The sequence below is a fragment of the Cyrtonyx montezumae genome, unplaced genomic scaffold (assembly GCF_038088225.1).
Source record: "Cyrtonyx montezumae isolate F1298 unplaced genomic scaffold, pur_monq_1.0 scaffold_0, whole genome shotgun sequence".
Classification (NCBI taxonomy): Eukaryota; Metazoa; Chordata; class Aves; order Galliformes; family Odontophoridae; genus Cyrtonyx; species Cyrtonyx montezumae.
Window position 1 is genome coordinate 36,929,922 of NW_027071824.1, and position 26,715 is coordinate 36,956,636.

General features: G+C 42.0%; 1 protein-coding gene across 7 annotated transcripts in view; it reads left to right on the forward strand.

Annotated features, from left to right (window-relative positions):
• The window catches only part of ARID1B (AT-rich interaction domain 1B), a 318,214-nt gene that overhangs the window by 286,881 nt on the left and 4,618 nt on the right, over positions 1-26,715 (forward strand). For 4 of the 7 annotated variants that reach the window (XM_065732311.1, XM_065732320.1, XM_065732328.1 and 1 more), the window contains 8 exons: positions 1,793-2,002; positions 5,426-5,630; positions 13,190-13,328; positions 14,178-14,350; positions 16,079-16,229; positions 17,208-17,324; positions 18,857-18,953; positions 25,773-26,562. In XM_065732311.1, the coding sequence (XP_065588383.1) occupies positions 1,793-2,002; positions 5,426-5,630; positions 13,190-13,328; positions 14,178-14,350; positions 16,079-16,229; positions 17,208-17,324; positions 18,857-18,953; positions 25,773-26,562 (1,882 nt within the window). The remainder of the gene's footprint in view (positions 1-1,792; positions 2,003-5,425; positions 5,631-13,189; positions 13,329-14,177; positions 14,351-16,078; positions 16,230-17,207; positions 17,325-18,856; positions 18,954-25,772; positions 26,563-26,715) is intronic. The other 3 variants (XM_065732346.1, XM_065732358.1, XM_065732369.1) reach the window with 1 other exon arrangement.

Consider the following 26,715-nt stretch of genomic DNA (forward strand, 5'->3'; position numbering starts at 1 on the left):
ACTACAGCAGGGAAGTTGCAGTATCAGGAAGTAAAGCAGAAAACTTTATGGGAGGCTATTTATTTAATTAAAATGAATATCCATTCACTGGAAAGAACAGCAATGGCTCATGGAACTGTTGGATCTCACTCTCTTGGCTTCATGTTTCTTTTCTGCTGGCTCTCTTCCAGTATTGCCAAGTTTCAGCTGGAGGGAGATAGAGAGCCTGTCATATTTTCCAGGCTAATGTGCAAGATGAATGGTGGCAATGCTTTTAAAATCATTGGCAGTTGGATGCTAACATGCTGCATCTTTCATGGTGTCAAGTGCCAACACTCACAAGCACCGTGTGGGGGCATGCACAAGTGGCTGGTGCTGTAGCATCCATGGGGCGCTTCCAGAGTCTTGGTTAGAAGCGTTCAACTAGAAATAAGGTGCTGTTTCCTTTAGAGTAGTACTGTCTCCTGTTCAAAGTAAGGAAAGGCAAAAGAATGATTGACTAGATGATTTTGACGAGTCTACTGCAGTCAACAAGCAAGTTTAGGATTTTACTATATAGATATAAAGAGTATGTTTCCCTTCATGTATTTGGCTCCTTTCCCAAAGCTTTATATCAGCCTTTCTCTCTTGTGTTTAATTCTAAGTCATTCCATCTTCCAGTGCAGGGCAAATCACTTCACCCTGTGCAAGTGGGATGGTCTGCCAGCAGCAGTAACCAATCCTCTGTTGTCCGATCAGAGGCCTCAGACGGTGTGTGGTCCATCCACACATGGCACAAAGCCCAGCTCACAGTTGCAAAAAAAGAATATGGTGAGAAGTTATGTGTTCCAGCTTGTGTAGCAGCCTCAGTGCTTTCTCCATCCTTAGATTAAGAAGAAAAGGATGTCAAGATAGCATGAGCTTTTGTTATCTGTCAATTCAGAATAGCAGCAAGAGAAAGGGTTCAGGCCTGCATTTCTTCTCTTCCCACTTCTTTCACTTATCCTGATGGTGTTTCAGCTCTGATCACTGTGGATCCTGTTTTTCCCCAGGTCATAATGCACGTTTTCTTCCCAAGGCTGGACATGTGAAATGATCATCTTCTGTTGTCTTTTAAGAGAGGAGAGTATTACCTACTCCTGAGCATTATTGACTTAAGCAGCTGAATCACAGTTCTTGAAGAGTATTGCCACCAGTCTCCTTGTACAGTAGTTACTCTTAATCATCTTTCTTGTGGCCTACAGTGTTCTGAACAGACAGTAAAGCATTACCATTTGTGACTCTTTAAATCGGGTACCACTTCCCAGGGTACTAGATTTTTGTAGTTCATGCAGTAGGATAGTTTTTGTTCAATTCCTGTTCTGCTGGAACACTTTTAAGGTCTCCTAGCCCTTTTTTGGTTGGAAGGGGAGAGTGTTTGTTAGGTTTTTTTTTAGGATAAGTTGTGTGGGACAAACCAATTTACAGTTTTGCCCAAATTACTACTTGCAAAGCACTTTAAGATAAGTGGATGAAAAGCACTATGTGAGAGATATCTGTTATTAAAATGAAATGAGGCAACATCAGGAACTTGCCTTCTGGGATCCAAAGTTCAAATTGGTGAAAGAAACATGAGAATGGGGAGTTTGGGCCCTTTTAATTAACAAGCTGAATTTTCAGTATATGGACAGAATGTACTGTTTGTGCCTGAACTAGTAGCCTTCATTCCTTACTGTTGTGTGATAGCTTTAGTTTGTTTGACATCTTCTCTTTTTCAGTGTTGTGAGTTTCTTACTTTCTTTTCCCTCCCCTTCCCACCCTTCCCCCAACTCTTTTGTTTCTTTTTGCCATTCAGAAATCAAGCTCCTCTACCACAACTGGAGAGAAGATCACGAAAGTCTATGAACTTGGAAATGAACCAGAGCGCAAGATGTGGGTGGACCGGTATCTCACATTCATGGAGGAGAGGGGCACACCTGTGGCCAGCCTGCCAGCTGTGGGCAAGAAGCCCTTGGACCTGTTCAGGCTGTACGTCTGCGTCAAAGAGATCGGAGGTTTAGCACAGGTGAGAAGTGCCTCACAGCGAATCTTTGGAGAAGTCAGCACACCATTTTCTAGAGTATTTCCTGCTGTACACCATTTCATTTACAGCTCCGAAAACAGAATGGAGTGGCGTTTGATCATATTTATGCTTTTATATTGGTCTGGAGCTCATCTTAGTCTGTGTAATTGCTCTAAAAGTCTACAGTTTGAAAGAAAACTGATCACTGCTGTAGACAGGTCATTGTTGTTGTATGTTCAGGGTATTCCAGTAATGCTGCTAAGAGAAGAGGAAAGGAAAAGGCCATTGCATCAAATTTGCATACAAGAAGCAGATGATAGAGCTAAAAGGAAATGGCTGAAAGAAAAAAGATTTAGAAATCCATCCTTCCCAGATAGATGTACTGCCTCTAGGACAAATCAGTTCATTTCTCCAGAGAAGTGGTAGATTGATTCTTGAAAACATAGTCCTTCAACCCAAATCTTTCATTTCTGATTGTCTCTGTACAGTGTGCTTGTGTCTTAAACACAGTCTGTGCCTTTCCTCTCTTCGGAAGCAATTGCAGGATGCTTTGGTTTACCTTACGAAAATAATTGTTATGAAGAAAAGATGAATTTTTTAGTTGCAGTGAAGGGAAATAAAAGAAGGAAGAGCTGAGAATAAAAATAAGTCCAACGTTAGACTAGAGAGTGTACAGTTTCTGTGGCCTTGTTCTTCCTAAGTGTATTTGTTATGCCACAGATGGGAGAAGTTTTCATTTTTGTTCTCACCAGTTAACTGGAACTTTAGCAAAGGAATGTGTGGAAATAACATACGTAGGGTTCTGTATGACTGACCTCTACAGAGCAAAACTATGTTTCTTTCTCTAGTAATATCAAAAGTTAGTAAATGGTCAGTATTTGCAAACATAGATTTTGTATTTGACAGTAGTTCTCCTTTCCTGATGCTTACAAAGCATCCTTTTCATCCACAGGGTCAGTTGGCCAGGTGCTAGAAGCTACAGTGAAACACTGAGACCCTGTTTTTCTGTGAATTCAAAGCTTTGCAAGACTAGGGCTTAAAGACAGGGGTATAGTAGATATCTATGCGGTATTTAATATTTAAATATATATCATTTTACAATCATTAGAAAATATTATCTCAAAAATACAGCAAGTCAAATTAGCTCCTTAGAAAATGAGCACATTTTAATGATCTATCTGGTTAGCTCAAGAAAGAAACTTCCAACATTAATTAATACCATTATTACTGCCGTTATTAATAGTACGCTTCACAACACAGGACTTGACTGCTGAATTAAATCACTGACCCAAGTCCAGAAATGTTAGCTATTCGTGTTATTAGAGGAAGGCAGAGAAACCTAATACACTTCACCTTGCCTGTTGTTAAATGCTATATATGGGCAAGAGATGGTATCCTGACATTTTTAGTGATCAGCTCATGCCCCCCAGTATCATAAAGATTTTATTACTTTTAGCTGAGAAACTTGATTACAGGTAAATCGTATCATGCAGCTGCTCTTCCTCGTACAGCATGATTGTGCCCACAGCATGACTTTCAGAATAAAAAATGAATCGAGGACAAATGGGGTGTTCTAGAGAGTTGTTAGTGTTTGCTTATTACATGGAAATTTATTTTATTTGGGGGCACTCAGTGTTAATTTGCAATGACAAACATTATGCATTGCCAAAGAGTAGATGCTGTTCACTTTAACTGATTTTTGAAGGATCTTGAGCTTCAAAATAGTGTGCTTCAGAACTGGTAAGAATTGACACTGAAAGTAAGGGCTCCTGGTTCTGCTGGTATGTCCATGTGAATGATCGCCATGTTTATGTGTTTGGGCCTACTGTGAGGCAAAGTGCTTTGCTTGATGAGATTTATTTAAATGCATCTGAGTGATGCTGTCCTAAAAAGTTGTTACTCCAGCTGCTATACTGCACAGCTCCTGATTCTGCCCAGAGAGTGACAGGGAATGTCGCTGTGCAGCAGCAGTACATGTTCTCTGAATATATGCTTTTGATGGGGTCCCAACATGAGCAGACCAGCTGTTGGCAGCCTTCTTTTAAATGCCAATATAGTGGGCATTTAGGCATGAATATTTCTGTTTACATTATGCAATGTGTTCAATATGTACCACTTAGCTGTATGTCAGTAGGCACAAAGGGCTGTGTAGCTGGATTTCAAGCCTCAGCAGGGGCAATTTATGAAAATATCTTCTTCAACTCCTGAGTTCTTGCAGGATCTAACAGAGAAATAAGAACACTGTGCATAGCGGTGCCAATCTGCCTGCTATTAATGCTATCCTCAGAAGTCTGGCAGCAGTATTGATGTTATTAAACACAGAGGGAAATATAAGAAATATTTCTATGGCTGGCAGAAGGGCACAGGAACAGTATGGCTAGTGATCTAGTGATAACCTTTATGGCTAGTGAAGTTAAGTTGGAATCTTAAAATCTCAGGCCTCAGGACAAGTACAAAGCATCATGGCCTGTGAGAATCAGGATTCTTCCCCAGCAAAGGCCCAGATACTCAAGGCCCATTTAAGTCAGTGCTCCCTCCCATCCTTGGGCCATACTTAGCAATTCACAACTGACTGAATGAACTTCAGGGCATCAGATGGTACAGCAAAAACAGTACCCTGTCTGGAACAGGTGTGTGAGGCAGTGGCATCATCCTGGATGACAAATGAACTAAGCTGTTACTACAGATCAGCTGTATTAGAGAAACTCAGGAAGAGAGTCTTTGGATATTCTCAGCCTTGCATTGCAAACAACTCGCAGCAGAGTTGTGCAGTCGGCACTGCAATACAGGGTGTTGCTGGACTAGCCCTGTGTGTTTGAAGTCTGCCATAATTAATTAAAGGGCCTCACTTCACTCTGCATCTCATCTAGCCAGAGGATCATTGATCTGTCCCTGCAAGACGCTGTGAAGTGAAAGGACTCGAACCAGGAATTACAGGCTAAACTGTCTGACAGCTGGTGGCTATTCTGGAGAAAAAAATATTTTTCATATCAGTGCTCAAACGCTTAAATTGCAGAATAATGCTGTTATTGCTTTTTAAATTAGTTTTCAGAAGCTGCTTTTTAATTAGAATGGGGTGGGTGTGGGTGGGTGTCAGAGTGAGAGTGAGCGTGCATTTGCTTGGAGATAAATTGCTAACTGAAGAGCAGAGGCCCTGGAAGAGTGCAAGGCATTTAAAAGATGCACCATGCAGAAGACTTTGAACAAGCAAAGCTTTTTATGTAGCTATCAGCAGGTTCCTTAATGGTTTTATAACTGTAAATGCTGTCTATGCATTACTGCATGTGGGCGTAATGAGCATTAGTTTGAAGAGGAAAATAAAAAAAGTAAACCAAGACGCTAAGTACTTTTTTGTTGTTGTTGTCTCCTGACTTTTAAACAAACTACTTTGCTGCAAACCAATGATTCTGCCATTTATTGTGGTAGGTTAATAAAAACAAGAAGTGGCGCGAGCTTGCAACAACATTGAATGTTGGCACTTCGAGCAGTGCAGCCAGCTCCCTGAAAAAACAATACATTCAGTACCTGTTTGCCTTCGAGTGCAAGATCGAGCGAGGGGAGGAGCCCCCTCCAGAAGTCTTCAGCACTGGAGATACTAAGAAACAACCTAAGATTCAGCCGCCATCTCCTGGTAAGTGAAAAGAAATGCAGCCTCTTACACAACCATTTTTTATACGCAGCAGATATTCACTAGGTTGCAGTTTATATATTTAGAAGCACGTCTTGCTGATATTAGACAAACTGTGAGAATAAATACATTGCTTTTAAACTTGATCTGGCTCCTGTATTGAGTCAGATTAGACATGTAACCCACAGTTATCTATTTAATCACTGCCCAAGATGTGTTTGCCAGATTCAAAGAGTTAAGTTTTTTTTAGTTGAAATGAAAGAATTCTGCAAGGATGTGCTTATACGGTATGACATGAGGCAGCCAGCAGCAGGATCGTCCACTTATCTAAAGATGAGATCCTCTTTACCTGCACGTTGATTACCGTGACTCTGAAGCTGCATTTTCATCATGGCTGTTGTTCAGTATAACTTCAGTTGGAAGCAGGATGGCAGATGCTGGGCTAATGAGTGGATCTCAGATGGTTGCTCTGATGTGGCTCTTGTTGAATGTATGGCAGATGGAGAGAGCTGAGAGCATGATGTATCCCCACTGCCAGACACTCCGGTCTGGAGGCACACACGCTCGTTATTCTATTGTTGTTAATCCTATATGCCAGATAAGTTGTTAGCATTGCCGTTTGCATCTTCTCTGAAAAATCAAAACTGGTAATTTTGGCTGATCTTCTTACACGTACAGTGTGGTGTTTGGAACCACACTGTTTTCTTCCTAAATTAATTTAATTTAAGACTCAAAAGATTTGATAGTCGTGACTGATATTCAAGAAAAAATCCTTAGTGACAAATTTAAGCACTTAAGAAAAGGTGTACTAAATATTATTCTATTATATTGATATCTGAACTGCCTAAGGAAGAAAATTTTCCTTTGGTTTGCTGGTTACTAGACTTTTCTGAGCAACAGAATAGTTTTGCTAATACTTACTTTCACAAGTACTGTTAGGCACATCACCTTGTGTTAATGCCAAGAGAACATAATTCCTGGAATGTTTACAGCAGTTCCCTGTGTTTTAGAAGGCGTTATCTGAAAACTGTTCCGTAACTTTTGTTGTTTCAGTTCACTGGCAGAAAATGGGAAGTTGAGAATCAGGGACCCAGCAGTCTCTCCAGGTGGTTTGCAGGCTGTGTTGTACCACTTTGAGAATTTCTGCTGTGGATACCAAAAAATTCAAAAATCTTTATCATCATATAATAGAGTTTTGGCCATTTTGTATGGTAGTGCTTTGTCCATTACAGAAGATGATAAAGGTGATAAGGCTTAGATCTTTTTCTGTATTTTTCAGCATAAGGATTTTGGAAAGTGTTTAGTTAAAATCTTCCTAGCTACATTTCCTTGTAAATCCTTAAATAATTCCTTTCCCTCATTAATACTTATTATGTACCCCAGTGCTGATGGCCTGGTACACAAGATAAGTAGGTGACTTTGTAAGGCGAGTTTAGAAGATGGAGAAGTACACTCAGCACAAGAAGTGAAACTATAGTCCAAACTTTTATCGGTCTGAAATGAGCGTAGTGTATCCAGAATGTTCCCTACAGCAAAAATTAAAAGGTGCTGCGTTTACCTGTCATTCCCAAGAAGACAGTTAAGGGGTGTGAAACTGTTTAGGCTTACAAAGGAGGGTGCAAAGGAAATCCATCTCTTTCTAAAACTGAGCAGCACTACTAAAAATGGAAGGATGATGTGCTTTCTGATACCCTCCCTTGCCCATCCCCCTCCAGCACTGCTCTCAGTGGTTTGTTCAGGGGCAATCACTGGGAATCAGCTGAAGTTGGAGTTAAAGAATCCTTATTTAAATACACAGGCAGGAAACAAAGAAACAGAAATACCAGATGTGCCATTTTATAGAGTCTTTTGTATCATTACACTACAGATGAAAATGACAAAGTCCGAGTTTGAATTTATTGTAACATTCAAGGAAGCCGTCTACGAGGGGAACTGAAACTATTTTTCTAAAATAAAAACACAGCAGGACATAGAAACTAGTAGAGGAGGAAGCAAGCAAAGATCTCAAGATTTGTTTTGTTGGCTAGAAAAGAACTCGTGTCACTGAATGGACTGCACTTCTCTACAGAGAAAGGCTTTCCCAGTGTGTTTTAGCTTCAGTACATGAAATCCCGCTGAGGTATAGATGCTGCAGAGAGTACAGGCCTGTTCTCTCTAATACTCAGCTTTTTTTCTTGCTCCTTTTTCTTCAGTATATGCCAACGTTAGCTGCACAAAAGATGTAGAGCTGTGGATGTATTTTAGATATGTTACTCTCTGGCATTCAGAGGAAACAGGAGCCCAATACAAGAAACAGTAGCCTTGGAAGGTCCTTGCTTTAACCATTCACCTCTGTTGTGCAGCTAGCTCAGCATAGGCAGAGCCGCTTTAAAGCCAAATTCACATGCAGAGAGCTAGTGGCAGTGCTAGTGCTTTGGGCATTTTAGGAAAGAAAGGCAAGGGATGCTTGTCTCAGAGAGGAGCTGTTGTATTTTGTCCAATTCTACAGCTAATGCTATAAGATCTGGATCACAAGAGTTTAAAAACCAGCTGATCTTCATAAAATCTTTGAAAGTAAATATTTCATAGAATGAATCATAGAATCATAGAATGGCCTGGGTTTAAATAGACCTCAAAGTTCATCTAGTTTCAACCCCCCTGCCGTGGGCAGGGTCTCCAACCACTAGATCAGGCTTCCCAGAGCCACATCCAGCCTTGCCTTAAATGCCTCCAGGGATGGGACATCCACAACCTCTCTGGGCAGCCTGTTCCAGTGCGTCACGACCTTTTCAGTGTAAAACTTCCTCCTAGCATCTAACCTGTATCTCCCCTGACTTAGTTTAAAACCACTCCCCCTTGTCCTATCACTATCAACCTGCGTAAACAGTTGTTCCCCCTCCTGTTTATACACTCCCTTCAAGTATTGGAAGGCCGCAGTGAGGTCTCCCCAGAGCCTTTTCTTCTCCAAGCTCAACAAACCCAGTTCCCTCACCTTTCCTCATAAGAGAGGTGCTCCAGCCTTATGATCATTTTAGTGGCCCTCCTCTGGACCCATTCCAAGAGCTCTGCATCTTTCTTGTGCTGGGGACCCCAGGCCTGGATGCAGTAGTCCAGATGGGGCCTCATAAGAGCTGAGTAGAGGCGAACAATCACCTCCCTCTCCCTGCTGGCCACCCCACTTTGCTCTTGAGATGAGCAGCCTTCTTGGTACAGAGAAGAGTCAAGTTCCTGCTTGGTGTAGATTCTCAGAAAGGTACAAGCAGAAGCACAGGGTCAGAGCAAGTCAGTTCTTGCAGATATCCCTCATTTGAAGGGAGGCTGTGTGACCAGCTGCCTCACAGATGACTCTTGGAGCATTTTTGAGGGCACTCTAGGAAATATAATGTGACAACCGGGGCAAGCAGATCCCAGCAGGAGGACCTGCCCACTCGGGGGGAGATGAGATGTGCAAGTTTAATTTAGGGGACTGTTATGTGGTGGTCTGGGTTCATGTGTTAGTCCAGTTTCTTTTAGCACTATCGATGGGATTTCCCATCACTACTATCAGCAGCAAAAGTGCTGTAAATTTTTGGCTGCAGTGTGCAGTTAACTTAGCATGTGTGACTCCCAAAAATGCAGACTGATGTGTTTACCCTATGCCGAAGGACCTTGCAGGATAGGCACTAGGCGCAGCTGGGAGGGATGCTGCTGGGTAACATTCAGCTGCTGGCCCCATTGTCAGCAGAGATGAGTCAACAACAGACCTGGAGAACGTGTGTGTTCTGGGAGGAGAGCACGGGAGCGTTACCTTGGCAGCAGAGAAGGACCTGGGAGGGGACAGCAGGGGGACGCTCCACAGCCGTTCCTGCCTCTGTAACCAAACCCATCCGTCTTGGCTGACTGACTGAAGTGCTATTCTTAGCAGGCAGGTGACATCATGCAGTGAATGGTGAGCCCAGACGGGGAATCCCCACAGAAGATGGATGGCTGAGGGGCTGGAGGAGAGGGGGAGGCAGAGTCATCCCGCTGCTGCCGGGAGGGGCTCTGCCGTAGTCAATGCCCCCGACCTGGACAGAGTGGGGCATTGGGTTTGTGTGGTGTAAATTATCCTCCCAGCGTGGAGGCTGGCTGCTGGGCTGGAGTGTGTGAATGTGCTTAACCTTCAGTAACCTTTCCATTGTTTACTTTAGAGTATACATTTGTAGCTTCTGGCAAAAGGTAGGGATATCCTAGAGAGCATGTCAGACCTCATATTAATGGCATTTCAAGAGGTTGCTTTTTTTCTTTTTCTTTTTTTTCCTAGAGGGCAAGAAAATGCTTCTTTTAATGTGTATTTTTTTTAAATCTGCATGTTTCTGTTCTGGTAAACAAGGGGTCTTTCCTGAAAGCAGCCCACACTGCCATACAGGCTTCACAAGGAACAAGCCGAGCAGTACTGCGATTCTGATTCTGGAAATGATACATGCCATTGAGTGAACAGCCTGTAGCGCTTCAGTTCTCACTGATGGCCTGTATTTGTGCCACAGTCTTCAGTCACACTCAAACAGAGAGTTACAACTTCACTCCTCATTTTTTTCTCTCGGTCTTCATTGCAACTGTATACACAGTCTTTAAAATAAGTAATCAACCGCTGCGGTAGCTACTGGAGAAATAAAGGAGTATGATTGCCATTCTACAGATGGAAAACTGGACCAACAAAACATTTACATCATGAGTGTCATTCTGAGTGACAGTTCTCTAAGTTTTGCCATGTATTGCCCTTTGTGTGATCTCTCCTGTTCTTCCCAGACACAAATGAGCATTACAGACTGAGAGAAGGACCACACATCGAAGAACTCTTGTAAAAAGTTTAATTTCACTCATAACAGTATTGTGCACAGTTTTTTTAGAGGAACAAGAAAGAACATTATCTTGACAAGATCCATCTGGTCACCTTCCTTGTGATTGGCTGAAACACTGCAAAGCTTTAAGTAATGGAAAATAACATCCAACAAGAAAAAGAGTTATGTTACTTAAAAAATTGTACCTGCTCTACCAATTGTAAACATTTCAAGTATGCACTTAGGTTATTCTTCCTCAAGGATGTGCTATTTCCACTGATGCTATTACTGGAATATAGATGAATTATTGAGTGGCCTGTGAGCATGTGACATAGAGATATAAATATCCACACTTGGGCTTTTCTTGGTGGCTGATGACCTAATCCAGAAACTGGCACATTTGCAGTCCCTTCTCTGTAGGAGTGTGCCTGACCCAGCAGACACCTAGAGCAAAGCGCATTAAATAAACAGTACCAGAAATTTTGCACTTCTCATAAATAGTATTTGCCTTCAATTTGTCTTATGTTTATAAGCAGTCATTTAGGAAAGTGTCAAGGTGGAGGGGAACAACTATCACTACAGCCCAGCAGATAGAAGTGTAGCTTGCAGGTTCTCAGTTGGGTATCTTCTTTTTGTTTTAAAAGCTTTCCTTGTAAAAAATCTAAAAATCACACTGTTATTTGTAAGAAAGATTCCGTATATTCACACAGCTCATAAATACTAAAGAGTATTTTAGTTGTTTTAGATTTACTTTAGATATGAATTAAGTCCTTGCTTGGGTAGAGTAAGGAAGAACTTAATTGCTGCTTAAAAGCCAGTCATCAGAGGAATGTGCAGGGTGATGGAGTATCATCTTTTTACAGTAAGTATATGGGTAAACTAAGATGTTTGTTTACATGGTTCTAACATAACAAGATAGTGTGTGACAACTCAGAAGGGCTTTCAAGCTTTTTAGAAGTAATCTAGCATTGTGTTTAAAGTGCATTAAACCTTAGAATACGAAAAGGCAGGAAAATGATCCTGTCTCACCAAGGGGTCATATGTACAAAAGCCTCATTTTATGTGAACATGATGATTTTCTTTATTATTTTACATCTCTGTTTTATTACAGTGCTAAAGCCCTCAGTCAGCTGTAACATTAACTGTCGCACATGTTGTTGTAACTGTATTAATGCAATCAGAGAGCTTTCCTTGAACTTCTTTTGAACCTCATTATAATGTGAACATAATCCAAACACGCCTTAGAAAGTTGAGGACAGGAACAACATGGTCTACAAAATGTGCATTTTACATATGCTCTTGCTACTGAGACTGATTTCCAGATAGCGGGACATGTGTTACAGATATAAATGAAACACAGAAAAAGGGTGTTCTTCAGTTAAAAACAAGCTCTGCCTGTCAGGGTGATGTGTGTTCTAGGATTCTGAGTCAATTATAAACCACTCTCTTTCACAATGAGAAGAACAGCCCATGCTGCTGCTTCCAGTTTTTCATCTATCAGTAATTTATAAAGTTTTGTTAATTAGTTGTTAATGATGATGGCCAGGCACTTTAAAATGCTTACATGAAGGTTCATATGAATAAATAAATAAATAAATAAGTAGAACACCTCTCAAGCCAGTGCCATGACTTTCTAAGTGTGTTGGGTTTATGATTTTTTTCTATTGGAAAATAGTGTCCAAAGACTTGATCATACGAGTTCTTGGGAAGGATTCCCATTTGAAGCACCAAAGCAGACAAGGGCAATGTAATGCAAAGCTTAGGTGCTGTTACTGATTCCCATCTATCACCTTCTAAATCAGAAAAATGCCACATCATATGTTGGAGGAGGACCTTCTCTGTATTCGTATGAAAATAGAAACTGCAATGTCTACTTTAAAAGACTATTCTGAATGTAATTTATCATCAGCTTGTATGGTATATTTGTTTAATGTCCTTATTACTGCTCTGTCTCATTAGAGTAGAACATGCTTCTCTCCACTCATCACCACATCAAAAATATAGCTATTTCCAGCTTGGAATATTCTGTGATTATATTCATGGTTAAAGAGGATAGCAGTGCAGGTACACTGTTGCTGTCTGAGATCTCACCATAAAAATTTTTGCAGAATCGACTTGGTCTTGTTGCATATGCTCTACAGTGATTGTAGCTGCATTTTGTTAAATTGTCCATTGCTGTTTTTAGAATGTTATGCTTTCATCTTACCCCAAATGGCCTTCTAAATTTCTTGAAGAATATTTTGCCGCACTGTCTCAAAGATGGTTAGAGTTGCAGTGTGCTACTAACCATTTGCCATGTTTCATCTCAGAAACATTTGCTTTTTAGTAGTAAATTAGATTATGTTCTTATATTAATACAGCGGTTTGAATTCATAGGAAAAGCTTCTGGCATAAATTAGCTTTATAAAATATCTGTATTGTGGTAGCGATAATATATATAAAGAAGCTGTGCCAAGAAACAACTTTTCACTTATTCTGTTGTAAACTATAGACAGTTAATTTTGTACCTCTGACTTCTGATTTAAATGATCCTTCATCTAGACAATTTCTGTTCGTGTTGGTTGCTTCAGTCTATTGTATAAATTCTGATTCTAGGAAGGATGATGGCTATTGCCACACAGCATATCCTGATCTCAGAGGACTTTGTGGAAGTTACAAAGTATTGAGATGCGTGGTATAAGCAGGCTCATGAGGGAAACAACCTGTTTCTCTCATTGATGATTATTATTTCTACAGTAATTTGGCTATTACCTCCTAATATTTCCTTTTTCTTTAATCTTCTAGCTAATTCTGGTTCTTTGCAAGGCCCACAGACTCCGCAGTCTACTGGTAGTAATTCCATGACAGAAGTGCCAGGCGATTTGAAGCCTCCAACACCAGCATCAACACCTCATGGACAGATGACACCTATGCAGGGTGGCAGGTATGAAGTAGGCTTTGCCTCATTTTCTCTTATGCTGTTGTTCTACAGCAGTTAAAGCCAGTCCTTCCCAACTGTACAGGCACTCATCTGATTCTGTGGTGAGCCAACCCAGCCTTAGAAGTGGCAAAATATCTCCCTGGAGGAAAGAGAAGGGAGGAAGGAATAGGAGCTGCATTAGCTTTCTAAACACCAGAGAAGGATCAAACAAGCACTAGCACAAGCTAGAGCCTGTGAATATGTGAAGAGTGGGGTGGGAGGTTGAATCCAGCAGCAGCATTTTAGAACCACAGCCTTCCTTCTTGGGTGCACAGGTTTGGACGTTTATAAAAAATGTATTACAGTAACAGTGAGAGAGCAGAGGATTCAGCTGGATGAACCAAGAAGTCCTTTTCAGAAATGATATTAGGAAGGTAAATCAAGTAGGTGTTCAGTCTTTAAGAGGAGAACAAGGAGAAGCATGGTAAATTTGAAGGGTGTTATATGTGAAACTGATAAAAAGTAATACCAATTAGTCACAGCATATGAGGCATGTGTGTTCGTGAGGAACACAGCTTTGTGAAATTTCAGAAGAGTTTAGACTTCTACATGACTAATAGAAACATGCACAGTTAGGTGAAAAACCCTGATCTTTAAGGTGAGTACCCAGATAAGCTTGGGATGTAAAAATGGGTGGATTTTTTAATGATTGTCAATTGTGAAAATTGTTTCCATCTTCCTTCTGATGTGTCCTGTGCTCATCACTGCCAAACACAGCAGTGTTTTATAGTCCAGCCTGTTGTCACAGTTCTTACGAGTACACAGTTCTTATGAATTAACTGATGTTAATGCCTCCCTTTTCTCATCTGCTAGAAACAGCGCAGTCAGTGTGCATGATCCCTTTTCTGATGTAAGTGATTCAGCATTCCCGAAGCGAAACTCCATGACACCAAATGCACCATACCAGCAGGGAATAAACATGCCAGATATGATGGGAAGGATGCCATACGAGCCGAATAAAGATCCTTTTGGTGGAATGAGAAAAGGTATTTTCTTTGCGGGATCTTCTTCCTTACTCACATAGATGTATTCAGGACACTCCAGTCATTAGAATAGGCTGCAAGTGTAGCTGATTCTGCTGTTGGAAAATTGTATTCTTGTAGCAAAAAGGGAGATGCAGTGCAATTGTTTCATTCTACTCTGGTCATATTTTCCCCTATCAGAGTCATGCAGTGTATTTTAGGCTTAACTTTTTCCTAAAACTGCTTCTAGGAACACATTTCAGGAACAATGGCATAAATTCCTAGGGATAGATTTTATGCAATGCAGTGTGCTTATCAATGTGGGTAGCAACTCTGCATATCAGATGCTGGACTTCAGTGTTAGAAGATGAAGCTATGAGGCAACATGCCTGATTGTGGTAGAGCCAAACAGCGTGTGCAGCTGAGCAAGTCTGCTTATGGTCTCTGTCTTAATTTACATATTTTTCAGCATAGGGGAGCTAACTCATTTGGACAGCCCCCGACAGAAGGTGATAAACACACTATTTTTAGAAAGCAAAAACTAAAATTAATGTCAAGCCTGATTCTTGTCCCTGGGGGCAATTAACTTACAGATGTTTGTGTGGATATTGTAAAATGTGCTTAATCAATCTTGCATACTGTGTATATAGGAAAGTGGGAGGTAAGAACATAAGCAGGGCTCACACTGGTTGCAAAGAGAAGAGCAGATGAAGGAGGTAAAATTAAGAAGTGGAAATTGAAAAGAGCAAAAGGGAAAAATGGGAAGAAGAGGTCCAGAAATCAAAGGAAGAAGGAACCAGGCCAAATGAGACAGACTAGACTAGACTGGACTAAACTAGACCAGACTAGAACAGTTCAGTTAGAAGGGATCTACCAAGATCAAGCTGCCTCATATGTGTTACCGTGAGGAGATAGCTTAAAATAGCTAGCTGTCCTGATACAATTTTTTAAAATCTTTCCTTTAAGTCATGTTACCTGGACTGTAGTCAGGTAACTGTAGCACAACATATCTGTAATAAGAGGAAGGCCCTCTCTGCCTTAGATTCATTTATTTTATTAAATACACATTAAATTAAGTGGGTTGATTGCACTTTGTCGTACGTATCATATTTACCTTAAGTCAGAACAGAAATATGTCTGTTTACTATCTACAAGAAGGGACTAAAGGATAAAGTCACTTCCTCTATCTTCTTGGGGATTTATATGAAATATAGTACTATATGTGCCTTTTCTTGCACCTTTAGAATATGGCCGTCCTTCTCAAGAAGCTACCTTAGGAGACAGTAGCCTTTCTGTAAGCAAGTCTATATAGGTATGAGTGCTTTATGGGAAAAAAAAAAAGAGCCTGATTCCTGCAGATTTATAATCCAAACTATGAGGTTTACGTTCATCTGTTTTGTAAGGTTTATGTTTGCATTCATATTTAGCATTCTTTGGGGTGAAAAAAGCAAGAGCAAGTTCATCTTCAGCTATAAAGACCTCAGGGAAGAAGCTGCCTCAGTGCCTGATGAGCTTGGGTCGGTATGATGAGATTATTCTCTTCACTTGCAGCTCCTGTATATTATTATAACCATCATCTTGGTAGTGGTAGTGCTTCATGAGTTTTCATCAGACCCTGGAGAGCTTGTCAGACACCAGCTAATTCTCCTTTGCAGTGTTAGAGATCTGAACATTATTTTAAAATATATCATTTAGTAGAAAGATATCTTCAAACACACAGAATAATATATTTAATTTCCTTTACTGTTGCAGTGCCTGGTAGCAACGAGCCTTTCATGACCCCTGGACAAATGCCTAACAGTGGAATACAGGATATGTATAACCAGAGTCCATCTGGAGCAATGTCCAACATGAGCATGAGCCAGCGACAGCAGTTCTCTTATGGAAGTGGCTATGACAGGAGGTGAGTTTTTCATCAGGAAAAAGCAAGTACTGTCAGTGAGAGCCGTCATCTCCCTTCTCATTTTCCCATCTCACATTGCAGAGAACGTGGCAGCCTGTATTTCCTACAGCATCATACTAAGTCACTAGGAGTTAAACCATTGGTAATGACCGCATGTAGCTGTTCACAGGAATTAATAAGGAGGAATTGTTAAACCTTCTAAGTCACTCATGGCTGCAGCAGATCAGCAAATGGGTGTGTTTGACAGCTGCCTTCAGCTGGCTGCTGGGCTGGGCTGTGATGGCAGAAAGTAGCACTCAAGTCTTCTTGCCATGTTTTCACCTAAACAGTTGTTGGTGGGCTTTTTCTGAAAAACAAAATGCACAGCCTAACTATGTTTGGTTTGTGGTCTGTTAGTGAATTGTCTTTGGAGATTCTGGAGTCTGTTGTCTGAGCTGTAGGGGCACTAGTATTTCAGTGTGTCTTGCGGGACCCTCATAAGTTTGCCTTCAGTGAAGTAAGCAAAAATAAATTTGGTTCTCTTTGTTTATCCCAGGAAAGCCTTTGGGATAAAAAAAGAAACAGTAAAACATCTGACAACTGAACACTGTTACAGCAAGCAGAGACACTGGAGAATGTTTGGATTATATTAAGTATTTGAGTAGTTTTTGCAGCTCTGGCAATATTCCCACTTTTACTTTCATTAGCTTGTGTACTCTAGCTTCCCTTTTTTGTTTCCTGGAGGTAGCCAAAGTTATGCACTGTGAGTCTTTCAAGTACACCGGTGGAGATGAGTTTTTTTCTCATAGTTTGAAGTAGTAGGTGTGTGGAGTAACACAACTCTAATGTTGCTCAGCAGGTCGTATGCTGGGGAGTCTGACTAATGTGGAAGATGATAAGTCAAGAGAATGTTTTCTTTAAGGGATATATTCTGTTTTGTTGCCAGTTTTGGAGAATAAGTACTTTTTATGGAATGGGGTTTCCTTTGTCATTTTTTAGGTCGGATCATGGGCTGGGTCCTGAAGGCAGTATGGGACCACCTGGTCAAAGCAACATGGTGCCTTCAAACAGTGACCCAAGCATGTACTCTCCTAATCGTTACCCTGGCCAGCAAAGGTGAACATTGATTTCTCTGTTTGTAATATCTTCAATAACCAGCTAATGAGTGCTAGCAGACTCTATGAGGGGCACACAGAACATGCGGTCTCTTGGTGTTGCTTATGCTTTGCCTGCTCTTATTTAGGCTTTTACTTTTATTTAGGCTTTTTTAGGTTCAGGTTTCTGGAGGGTAACAGAGCCTTGGGAGAATTGGTTGACTTTGTGTAGCTATAGAATCATAGACGTTAGAGAAGGAGCATGCATGCTACCTTGCTTATCTCTTTGCAAACACTGAACTGAACATACAGGCCCAAGTTCTTCAGTGCAGCATTGAATGACACCTATTCTGAAACTTCCACAATTTCTCTTGGACTGTGGTTATCCTGTGCCTAACCAAACTAACGTTTAGAAAGTGTTTCCTTGTGTATATATAATCCATGTACCTTTGCCCAGTTTCATCTAACTGCTCATCCAATCTTGGACAAGTATAAGTAATTCCTGTCAGGTATATGGTTTGTTAAGCTGTTGTTAGGTATTTTCTCTCCATCTACATCAACATTTTAGGAGATTTCACTCTCAACAAGGCACAAAAAAGATGTATTTTCTCTGCTTTTGGAAAAGCCGTGTCTCATTAGTTCATTCAACATGTCAGGTTCACTAATCCTGTTTTATTTCTCAGATTCTCCGTGATATATTTCAATTATTATACTAAAATAGATAAGTTCTTACTGGTTATGTACAGAGTGTAATTACTCAAATACTGCTCTGCAAGACACTGTTAATTTTTTAGTCTTAATACTTTCCAAGTACCACATTTCTGCAAACAGAATTCCATTCAGATGGGCTAAAAAATACTGCAGTCTCACTGCAGTGCCCCTCAGAAGTCATAAGGGGCCACAGGTAAGTTTCCAGGTGCAGCTCAGCCCTGCCACTTGTGTACGTGTCATTATATACCTTCAGTTAAAAATTACATGAATCATAGCAAAATTGTGAGAGTACTGTTTTTACTCAGTGAAGATGTGTTTTGATGCTACATATTGTAAGAGATCACAATTCAGAATCTTAGAATTTCTCTTCAAATTAGCAGTTAGGTATTGATTATGTACTTAACCTATATACCTGTACATTTATTACATTCTTAATCCTGAAAGTAGTCTTCTTGGAAAACTAGCTGTAAAAAACAAGAATCTTGACATGCTCAACCTTTGAGCTACATACATCAGGAATTTATCCCACTATGACTGGTTCCCAGTGTTACTGCAGCTGCCTTTCTTATCTCTGCTGATTGTACACTCTTCCCATTCCTAACACTGCTCCTAAATCTCTCCACTGCATTGCTTCTCTTTCCTCCTATCTGCTTTAACTTCCTCCTTCCACTGCTAGCTCCAGCAGAGCTTAATGTATTAGTCTCTGGATCATCCCACACCATGTTTTCATCGTGATTCCAAAGGGCAAGTATCTTCAAGGTGCAAGATCACAAGAACAGTGTCTTCTCCCTGGTTGTAGAAACTCCAGAAGCTTTAAGTGTTGATTTGAATGTTTCATTTTAGGCACGAACCATACGGGCAGCAGTATCCAGGACAAGGACCTCCCTCAGGACAACCACCATATGGAGGACATCAACCTGGAATGTATCCGCAGCAGCAGGTACAAAAAGGGAAAACAGCTATATTCCTAATACTTGTTTAATAAATGCCATTCAGAAATTCTGCATACACTCAACACTTTGTTGATAGCGTGTCTATATCTTTTGGCACAGAGGAGCCCATAAGGATAAGCAGCATATGTGCGGCTATAGGAGATTATGTTCATTACACCTGGAAAAGCATAAATTTTAACAGAAGTTCTAGAGGTTTTGTGGCTTTGGATGTGTATCAAGTGAGTGTCCCAAGTTAATTATCAGCAGACTGGGAAAATATAATTAATAGTCTAGTAAAGTGATGTTGCCTCACTTTCAAAGGCAAATTGGAAAGTATTGCTTGACTGGCAGATTGACTCAAATTATGTCATGCAGCCACGTGAACCCAGCAGAAAGCCAGAACAGAGTAAAATGCTTAGTACTCAGTTATTTAGAATGCTGTGGTGGGTCACCTGAATTATTTGTCTTCAGTATGTATCAGATGGCATTTTGTTTGTGTCTTCTCTCTAGTAGTATCTTACAAGTACATGAAAAAAAATGTTTTTTAGTGTTAATAATAGTTTAAACACTTGTACATTTCAGTCTCTGTTTATAACATCTTTGTAAATACAAATGATACTAATAATTACAGTTTTTGTAAGACATATCATTACTGCTTTGTGGGTAAAATAACATCTTGTAAGTTAATGACAAAACTCCACTGACTTCAACAAGGTTGTAGTTTCATTCTGCATATTATGAAGTCAGTTCTAGTCACACAATAATTGAAGCTAGCTTCCAAGATAGAAAGCGTTTCTTTGTGATACAGTTATCAAAATGCAAGCTTGTTTTCAGCTACTTACATATAGTACTTCTCTGTTTGGGATAGAGTTTCACTTCTGTGACACAGTGGTCAAGTGCTGGAAAGGGCTGCCCAGGGTGGTGGTGGTGGAATCACTGTCCCTGGAGGTGTTCAAGAAACATTTAGATGTTGTACTCAGGGATGTGGTCTAGTGGAAAATATTGGTAATTGGTGGACAGTTGGACCAGATGATCTTAGGGGCCTTTTCCAACCTTGGTAATTCTGTGATTCACTAGGAAATTCAGACTTCAAAAATAAAAATGAATGAAAAGTATGGAGAGCTTATAAGTTCATAAGTTCATAAGTTCATAAGGTTGGAAAGGACCTATAAGATCATCTAGTCCAACCATCCTCCTATCACTATCTCTACCCAACTACTAAATTAAGTCCTTAAGCACCTCATCTAAACGCTTCTTGAACAGCGCTAGGGATGGTGCCTCAACCACCTCCCTAGGCAGGCCATTCCAGTGCCTGACCACTCTTTCAGAAAAGAAATGCTTCCTGAGGTCTAATCTAAATCTTCCCTGGCGCAACTTGTGGCCATTCCCTCTCGTCCTGTCATTACTTATCAGGGAGAAGAGGCCTACCCCCTCCTCACCACAACCCCCCTTCAGGAAGTGGTAGAGTGCTATAAGGTCTCCTCTGAGCCTCCTCTTCTCCAGACTAAACAATCCCAGCTCCCTCAGCCGCTCCTCATAAGACTTGTGCTCCAGGCCCCTCACCAGTTTTGTTGCCCTTCTCTGAACACGCTCCAGGGCCTCAATGTCCTTCTTGTAGTGAGGGGCCCAAAACTGAACACAGTACTCGAGGTGCGGCCGTACCAGAGCTGAGTACAGGGGGATGATCACCTCCCTGCTCCTGCTGGCTACACTATTTCTAATACAGGCCAGGATGCTGTTGGCCTTCTTAGCCACCTGTGCACACTGCCGGCTCATGTTGAGCCGAGCATCAACCAACACCCCCAGGTCCTTTTCCTCTCTACATTCTTCAAGCCATTCTGCCCCAAGCCTATAGCATTGCATGGGGTTATTGTGGCCAAAGTGCAGGACCCGGCACTTGGTCTTATTGAACCTCATCCCATTTTGCTCAGCCCAGCTGTTCAGCCTATCCAAATCCCTCTGAAGGGCCTCCCTACCCTCAGGCAGTTTGACACATCCTCCCAGCTTTGTGTCATCTGCAAACTTACTGAGGGTACACTCAATTCCCTCATCTAGGTCATCAATAAAGATATTAAACAAGATGGGCCCCAAAACTGACCCTTGGGGGACACCACTCGTTACAGGACGCCAGCTGGACTTAACTCCATTAACCACTACCCTCTGGGCACGGCCCTCCAGCCAGTTCTCCACCCAGAGAAGAGTGAACCTGTCCACACCACGGGCTGCCAGTTTCCTCAGGAGAATACTGTGGGAGACCGTGTCAAAGGCCTTGCTGAAGTCCAGGTAGACTACATCAACAGCCTTTCCCTCATCTACCTGTCTGGTCACCCAGTCATAGAAGGAGATGAGGTTGGACAAGCACGACCTGCCCCTGGTGAACCCGTGCTGGCTGGGTCTGATCCCTTTATTGCCATGCACGTGTCGTGTGATCTCCCTCAATATCATCTGTTCCATAACTTTCCCTGATACCGAGGTCAGGCTGACAGGCCTGTAGTTCCCCGGGTCTTCCTTACGGCCTTTCTTGAAGATGGGAGTCACATCAGCAAGCCTCCAATCTTGTGGGACCTCTCCAGATAACCAGGAATGCTGATAGATGGCAGAAAGTGGCTCGGCAATCACCTCTGCTAGCTCCCTCAGCACCCTTGGGTGGATCCCATCTGGCCCCATGGACTTGTGGCAGTTCAGATGGAGGAGAAGATCTCTGACCGTCTCTGCTTGAATCACAGGGGGTGCATTATGCACCCCGTCCCGGACTTCCAGGTCAGGGCAAGTACCATGTGGACAACTGTCCTGTCTATTAAAGACAGATGTGAAGAAGGCATTGAGAACCTCAGCCTTTTCCTTATCATCTGTGGTTATATTGCCTGCCTCGTTGAGTAAAGGAGGGAAATTTTCCTTAGTTTTTCTCCTGCTGTTAATATATTTGTAAAAGGGTTTCCTGTTCTCCTTTACAGCAGTAGCCAGCCTAATTTCAAGCTGGGCTTTAGCATTTCTAATTTTCTGCCTGCAGATCTTGGCCAGTTCTCTGTAGTCACCCCAAGTAGCCTGACCCATCTTCCAGAGGACATAGACTCTCCTTTTCTCTCGGAGTCTCAACAAAAGATCCCGGTTCATCCACACTGGTCTTTTGCTCCTCCGGCTTGACTTACAGGACTCCGGGACTGCCTGCTCCTGTGCCTTTAAGATTTCCATCTTGAAGAGCATCCAGGCTTCCTGGACCCCTTTACCCTTCAGGAGCAAGTCCCAAGGGACCCTTGCAACAAGTGTCCTGAACAGGTCAAAGTCTGCCCTCCGGAAGTCCAAGGTAATAGTTTTGCTAGTCACCCTCTTGACGGCACCCAGAATAGCAAACTCCACCATTTCATGGTCACTCTGGCCAAGACAATCTCCAACCTTCACATCCCCTACTAGTCCTTCCCTGTTAGTGAAAAGTAGGTCAAGCAAGGCATCTCCCCTGGTAGGCTCTTGCACCAGCTGAGTCAGGAAGCAATCATCCACACATTCTAGAAATCTCAAGGACTGCTTCCTCTGCGCAGTATTGTATTTCCAGCGTATATCAGGGAAGTTGAAGTCCCCCATGAGAACGAGTGCTGGCCATCGTGCAACATCTACGAGTTGTTTATAGAACATCTCATCTATTTCTTCATCCTGACTAGGTGGTCTGTAACAGACCCCCACCACGATGTCACTCCTAAGGACTATCCCCCTGATCCTTATCCATAGACACTCTACTTTGTCATTTCCAACCACTAGTTCTTCAACATCAAAACACTCTTTGATATAGAGAGCTATGCCACCACCCTTTCTTCCCTGTCTATCCCTTCTGAAGAGCTTGTAGCCATCAATCCCAGTATTCCAGTCATGGGAGAGGTCCCACCATGTTTCTGTAATAGCTACAAGGTCATAGTTAGCCTGCCTCACAATGGCTTCAAGCTCTTCTTGTTTATTGCCCATGCTGCGTGCATTGGTATAGATGCACTTCAGCTGAGATATCTGCCTCACCCCTTTTTTCAGCACAGCCTCCTTAGGCTCTTTACTGGAGAGCCCTGTTTTATCCCCTTCCCCCGTCACAGCTAGTTTAAAGCTCTCTCAATGAGTCCGGCTAGCTCCTGTGCTAGGATTCGTTTCCCCCTTTGGGATAGGTGTGTCCCATCAACAGATAACAGGCCAGGAGCCGAGTAAACTGTCCCATGGTCAAAAAACCCAAAGTGTCTATCTCTACACCAACCTCTCAGCCAGTTATTCATCACTTGTGTTTTCCTAGCCCATTCTGTGTCCTTCACCGCCCCAGAAGGTATGGAAGCAAACACCACTTGTGCTCCCACCCCTTGAACTAATCGCCCTAATCCCCTAAAATCTCTTTTCATAGTTCGCAGACTTCTCTGAGATATTTCATTGCAGTCTGCCTGAACTACTAGTAATGGGTAGTAGTCAGTGGGGCGTATCAAGTCCGGGAGTCTTCTAGTAATGTCCCTGATTCGAGCCCCAGGGAGACAGCACACTTCCCTGCGGTTTGGGTCTGGTCTGCAAATGGGGCCCTCAGTTCCCTTTAGAAGTGAGCCACCCACTACGATCACCTTCCTAGCTTAGGTGACATTGTACTAAAAATGTTTTTAAAAGTTTGATTTCTTGCCTATCTCTTTAGTTCACAGCATCTCTGAGATAGTGTAATCAAAAAACTGTTTTGTTGTTCTTCATTGTGAGAATATATGAGCAGTCATAGTGATTTATTGGGGAAACTGCGAAGATGCATAATAGAAGAGTTTGTGATATTCCATACTAGAATGTGTAGGTTGTATGTGAACTACATATTCATTAAAGGAAGAAGGCAACTGAAATTTGTGAAAACATACATTAGGCCCTGTCTGTGTTGCTGTTTATATGCTTTGTATAATGGCTCTTGAATGCATAATGCATTAAAGCATGAATTCAAAAAAGCATAGAAGAAGGAAGGGTGAGAATCCTGGCCTTGGCCCTTCCCAGAGGGGTCTCCCACTCCCAGAGCATTCCCATTTTCCACCTAGCAAAGGACCAGGTTGCTCCCACAATATTCTTTCAATTTCCTTGGTTTCACCCTGTAGCAGTTCAAGAAGAATGTGAAAAATAACCCTTTCAGAGTTCTATCCATAGCCTGGAGGCTCGGGAATGACTGGGAAGGAGGTGCTTTGCACATGAACACCTAGGGCTAACAAAAGCCCTTTGAGCCAGGTTCTTGTATGAATGCTTGCAGGCTGAGAGTTATTACACAGCAGGTTATCAGTGTTGGTGTCTTTTTGTCATCTGCGAGGTCTCACAACTCCCCTTTCCCAGTGAGAGAGACCCACTGTGCGGCCTCTGTCACCTGCTGAACCCTTGCACAGGGGAAGGAATTGAGGTGCATCGCTGTCCACAGCACTTGGCTGCCATTAAGCATCTTGCCACTGCATAGACAAGAGCTCTGAACTCCCTTTAAAAAGGCACATACTTCATTCCCAGGTGTCTGCATTTTTAAGCAGACATTTAAGCATTTTGAATCACTGTAGCGAAACGAACACCTTCTTTGTAGGTGTGGCAACTACAGAGTCAGTTCTTAAGGTATGAGTTGGCCCAAAGGACGGAATTTACCACAGCGAGTAGTTCATGTAAGGCTGAAAATAGATTTTTCTCAGGTAGCCAGGGAGCTCTATAGCAAGTTAGAAATATATATACTTTCTAGCGATACAGCAGTTGCAGTTTTATGTGCACCAAATTTGGAAGATGAGTTTATGATTCTCGGAGCTGCTTTAACTGACCCATATAGAATACATACAGAATTTTATCTATATGTAGATATAGATACCATGGGAGCCATAACTTTGAATTTTCCACACATCATATATTCAGAAATTGGCAATTTAATTCAAATGTTTTTTGCTTGAGAGCATTCAGTGTAGTTTGAACTGTGTATCAGACTCCCAGAGGATCTAAGGACCCCTGCAAACTTTACAGCTTTTTCCTCAAAACACAGCCCATCTTTTTTTGTTTTGCTGTCTTAAATGCAGACAAGCTTGTATGATTTATAAACAGCTCAGCACCCCCAACTGTATAACAGCTTACCTCACGCAGCATTCCCCACTTGAAAGGGTGAAAAGCAAGAAGGGAACATTGCTTCATTCATTACTGGTCAGCAATGTAAGAACCTGCATAAGCCAGAGTAGGACATTCTGATGTGAGCAGTTGCTACAATAATCTCACAATAAATTAAATGTGATTTGGGAAGGAGGGCAGTTTGCCCAAGCAGGACCGTGTTTCAGAGTATTATGCAAAGTAACAAATGCAGGGGAACATTTTCTCCTGCTGGTAAATATATTGTTTCTTACGCTCTGCCATAATATCCAGCATTCAGACATACATGCTTGCAGCATATCTCATTATTTTAAGAGTTTATTCAGTGTTTGTCCCTTGAAGAGATGAAGTCATTGAGTGGTTGTGACTTTTTTTAAGATTTGTCTTCTTAGCAGACTAAGCATAAAAAAGGAATGAAAATATCTTTGTTGGTGAGGACTGTTGCCTTTTCATGCATGTCTTAAATGGCCAATGGAATTTCATCTGACAGAATAGGAAAGGGAAAGGGGGGAGGACAAGAGCAAGCATAAGAAAATTTAGCCCAAGGATAAGTTTCCTTTTAAAATTAAGTTATAAATGCAGCACAATGGAGGCTAAAATAGAAAGCCTCAATCACAGCACTGGAATCAGCACAAGCCCTCCAGAACTAGGAGCCTTCAGCTTTTTAAATGAGCTTTCAGCCAATCCATATTATTGTATACGTAGTAGAAGTGACAAATTTTATTTCTGATTTTTCTTTTCAGAACTATAAGCGACACATGGATGGCATGTATGGGCCTCCAGCCAAACGCCACGAAGGGGATATGTATAACATGCAGTATGGCAACCAGCAGCAGGAAATGTATAACCAGTACAGCAATGCTTACTCTGGGCCTGATAGGCGGCCCATGCAGGGACAATATCCGTATCCGTATAACAGGGAGAGGATGCAGGGCCCAGGACAAATGCAGCAGCATGGAATACCTCCCCAGATGATTGGTGGCCCCATGCAGTCATCGTCCTCCAGTGAAGGTCCTCAGCAGAACATGTGGCCAACAAGAAACGATATGCCTTACCCTTACCAGAACAGGCAAGGTCCAGGAGGCCCTGCACAGGCCCCACCGTATCCAGGGATGAATCGCACTGATGATATGATGGTACCTGACCAGAGGATAAACCACGAGAGTCAGTGGCCTTCTCATGTCAACCAACGTCAGCCTTCTTATATGTCATCCTCAGCCTCCATGCAGCCTATCACCAGGCCTCCTCAGTCATCCTACCAGACGCCACCCTCTATGCCAAATCATATCTCTAGAGCTCCAAGTCCAGCATCCTTCCAGCGCTCTTTGGAAAACCGTATGTCTCCAAGCAAGTCTCCTTTCCTACCCTCCATGAAGATGCAAAAGGTTATACCCACAGTTCCAGTGTCACAGGTCACAGGACCTCCGCCCCAGCCACCACCAATTAGGCGAGAAATTACCTTCCCCCCAGGCTCTGTAGAAGCATCGCAACCAGTCTTAAAACCAAGACGAAAGATTACCTCAAAAGATATTGGTAAGTATAAAAACAAAAGCCAAATGCCAAAACAGTTTGGCAGAAGGAAACTTTGGTTTTTATTTTCTGTTGCACGCTAATACTGCTTTGACAAATAATTAACGGGTAACTATTATGCATTCACTAAAAATGTAATAGCATATGTATCAGCGA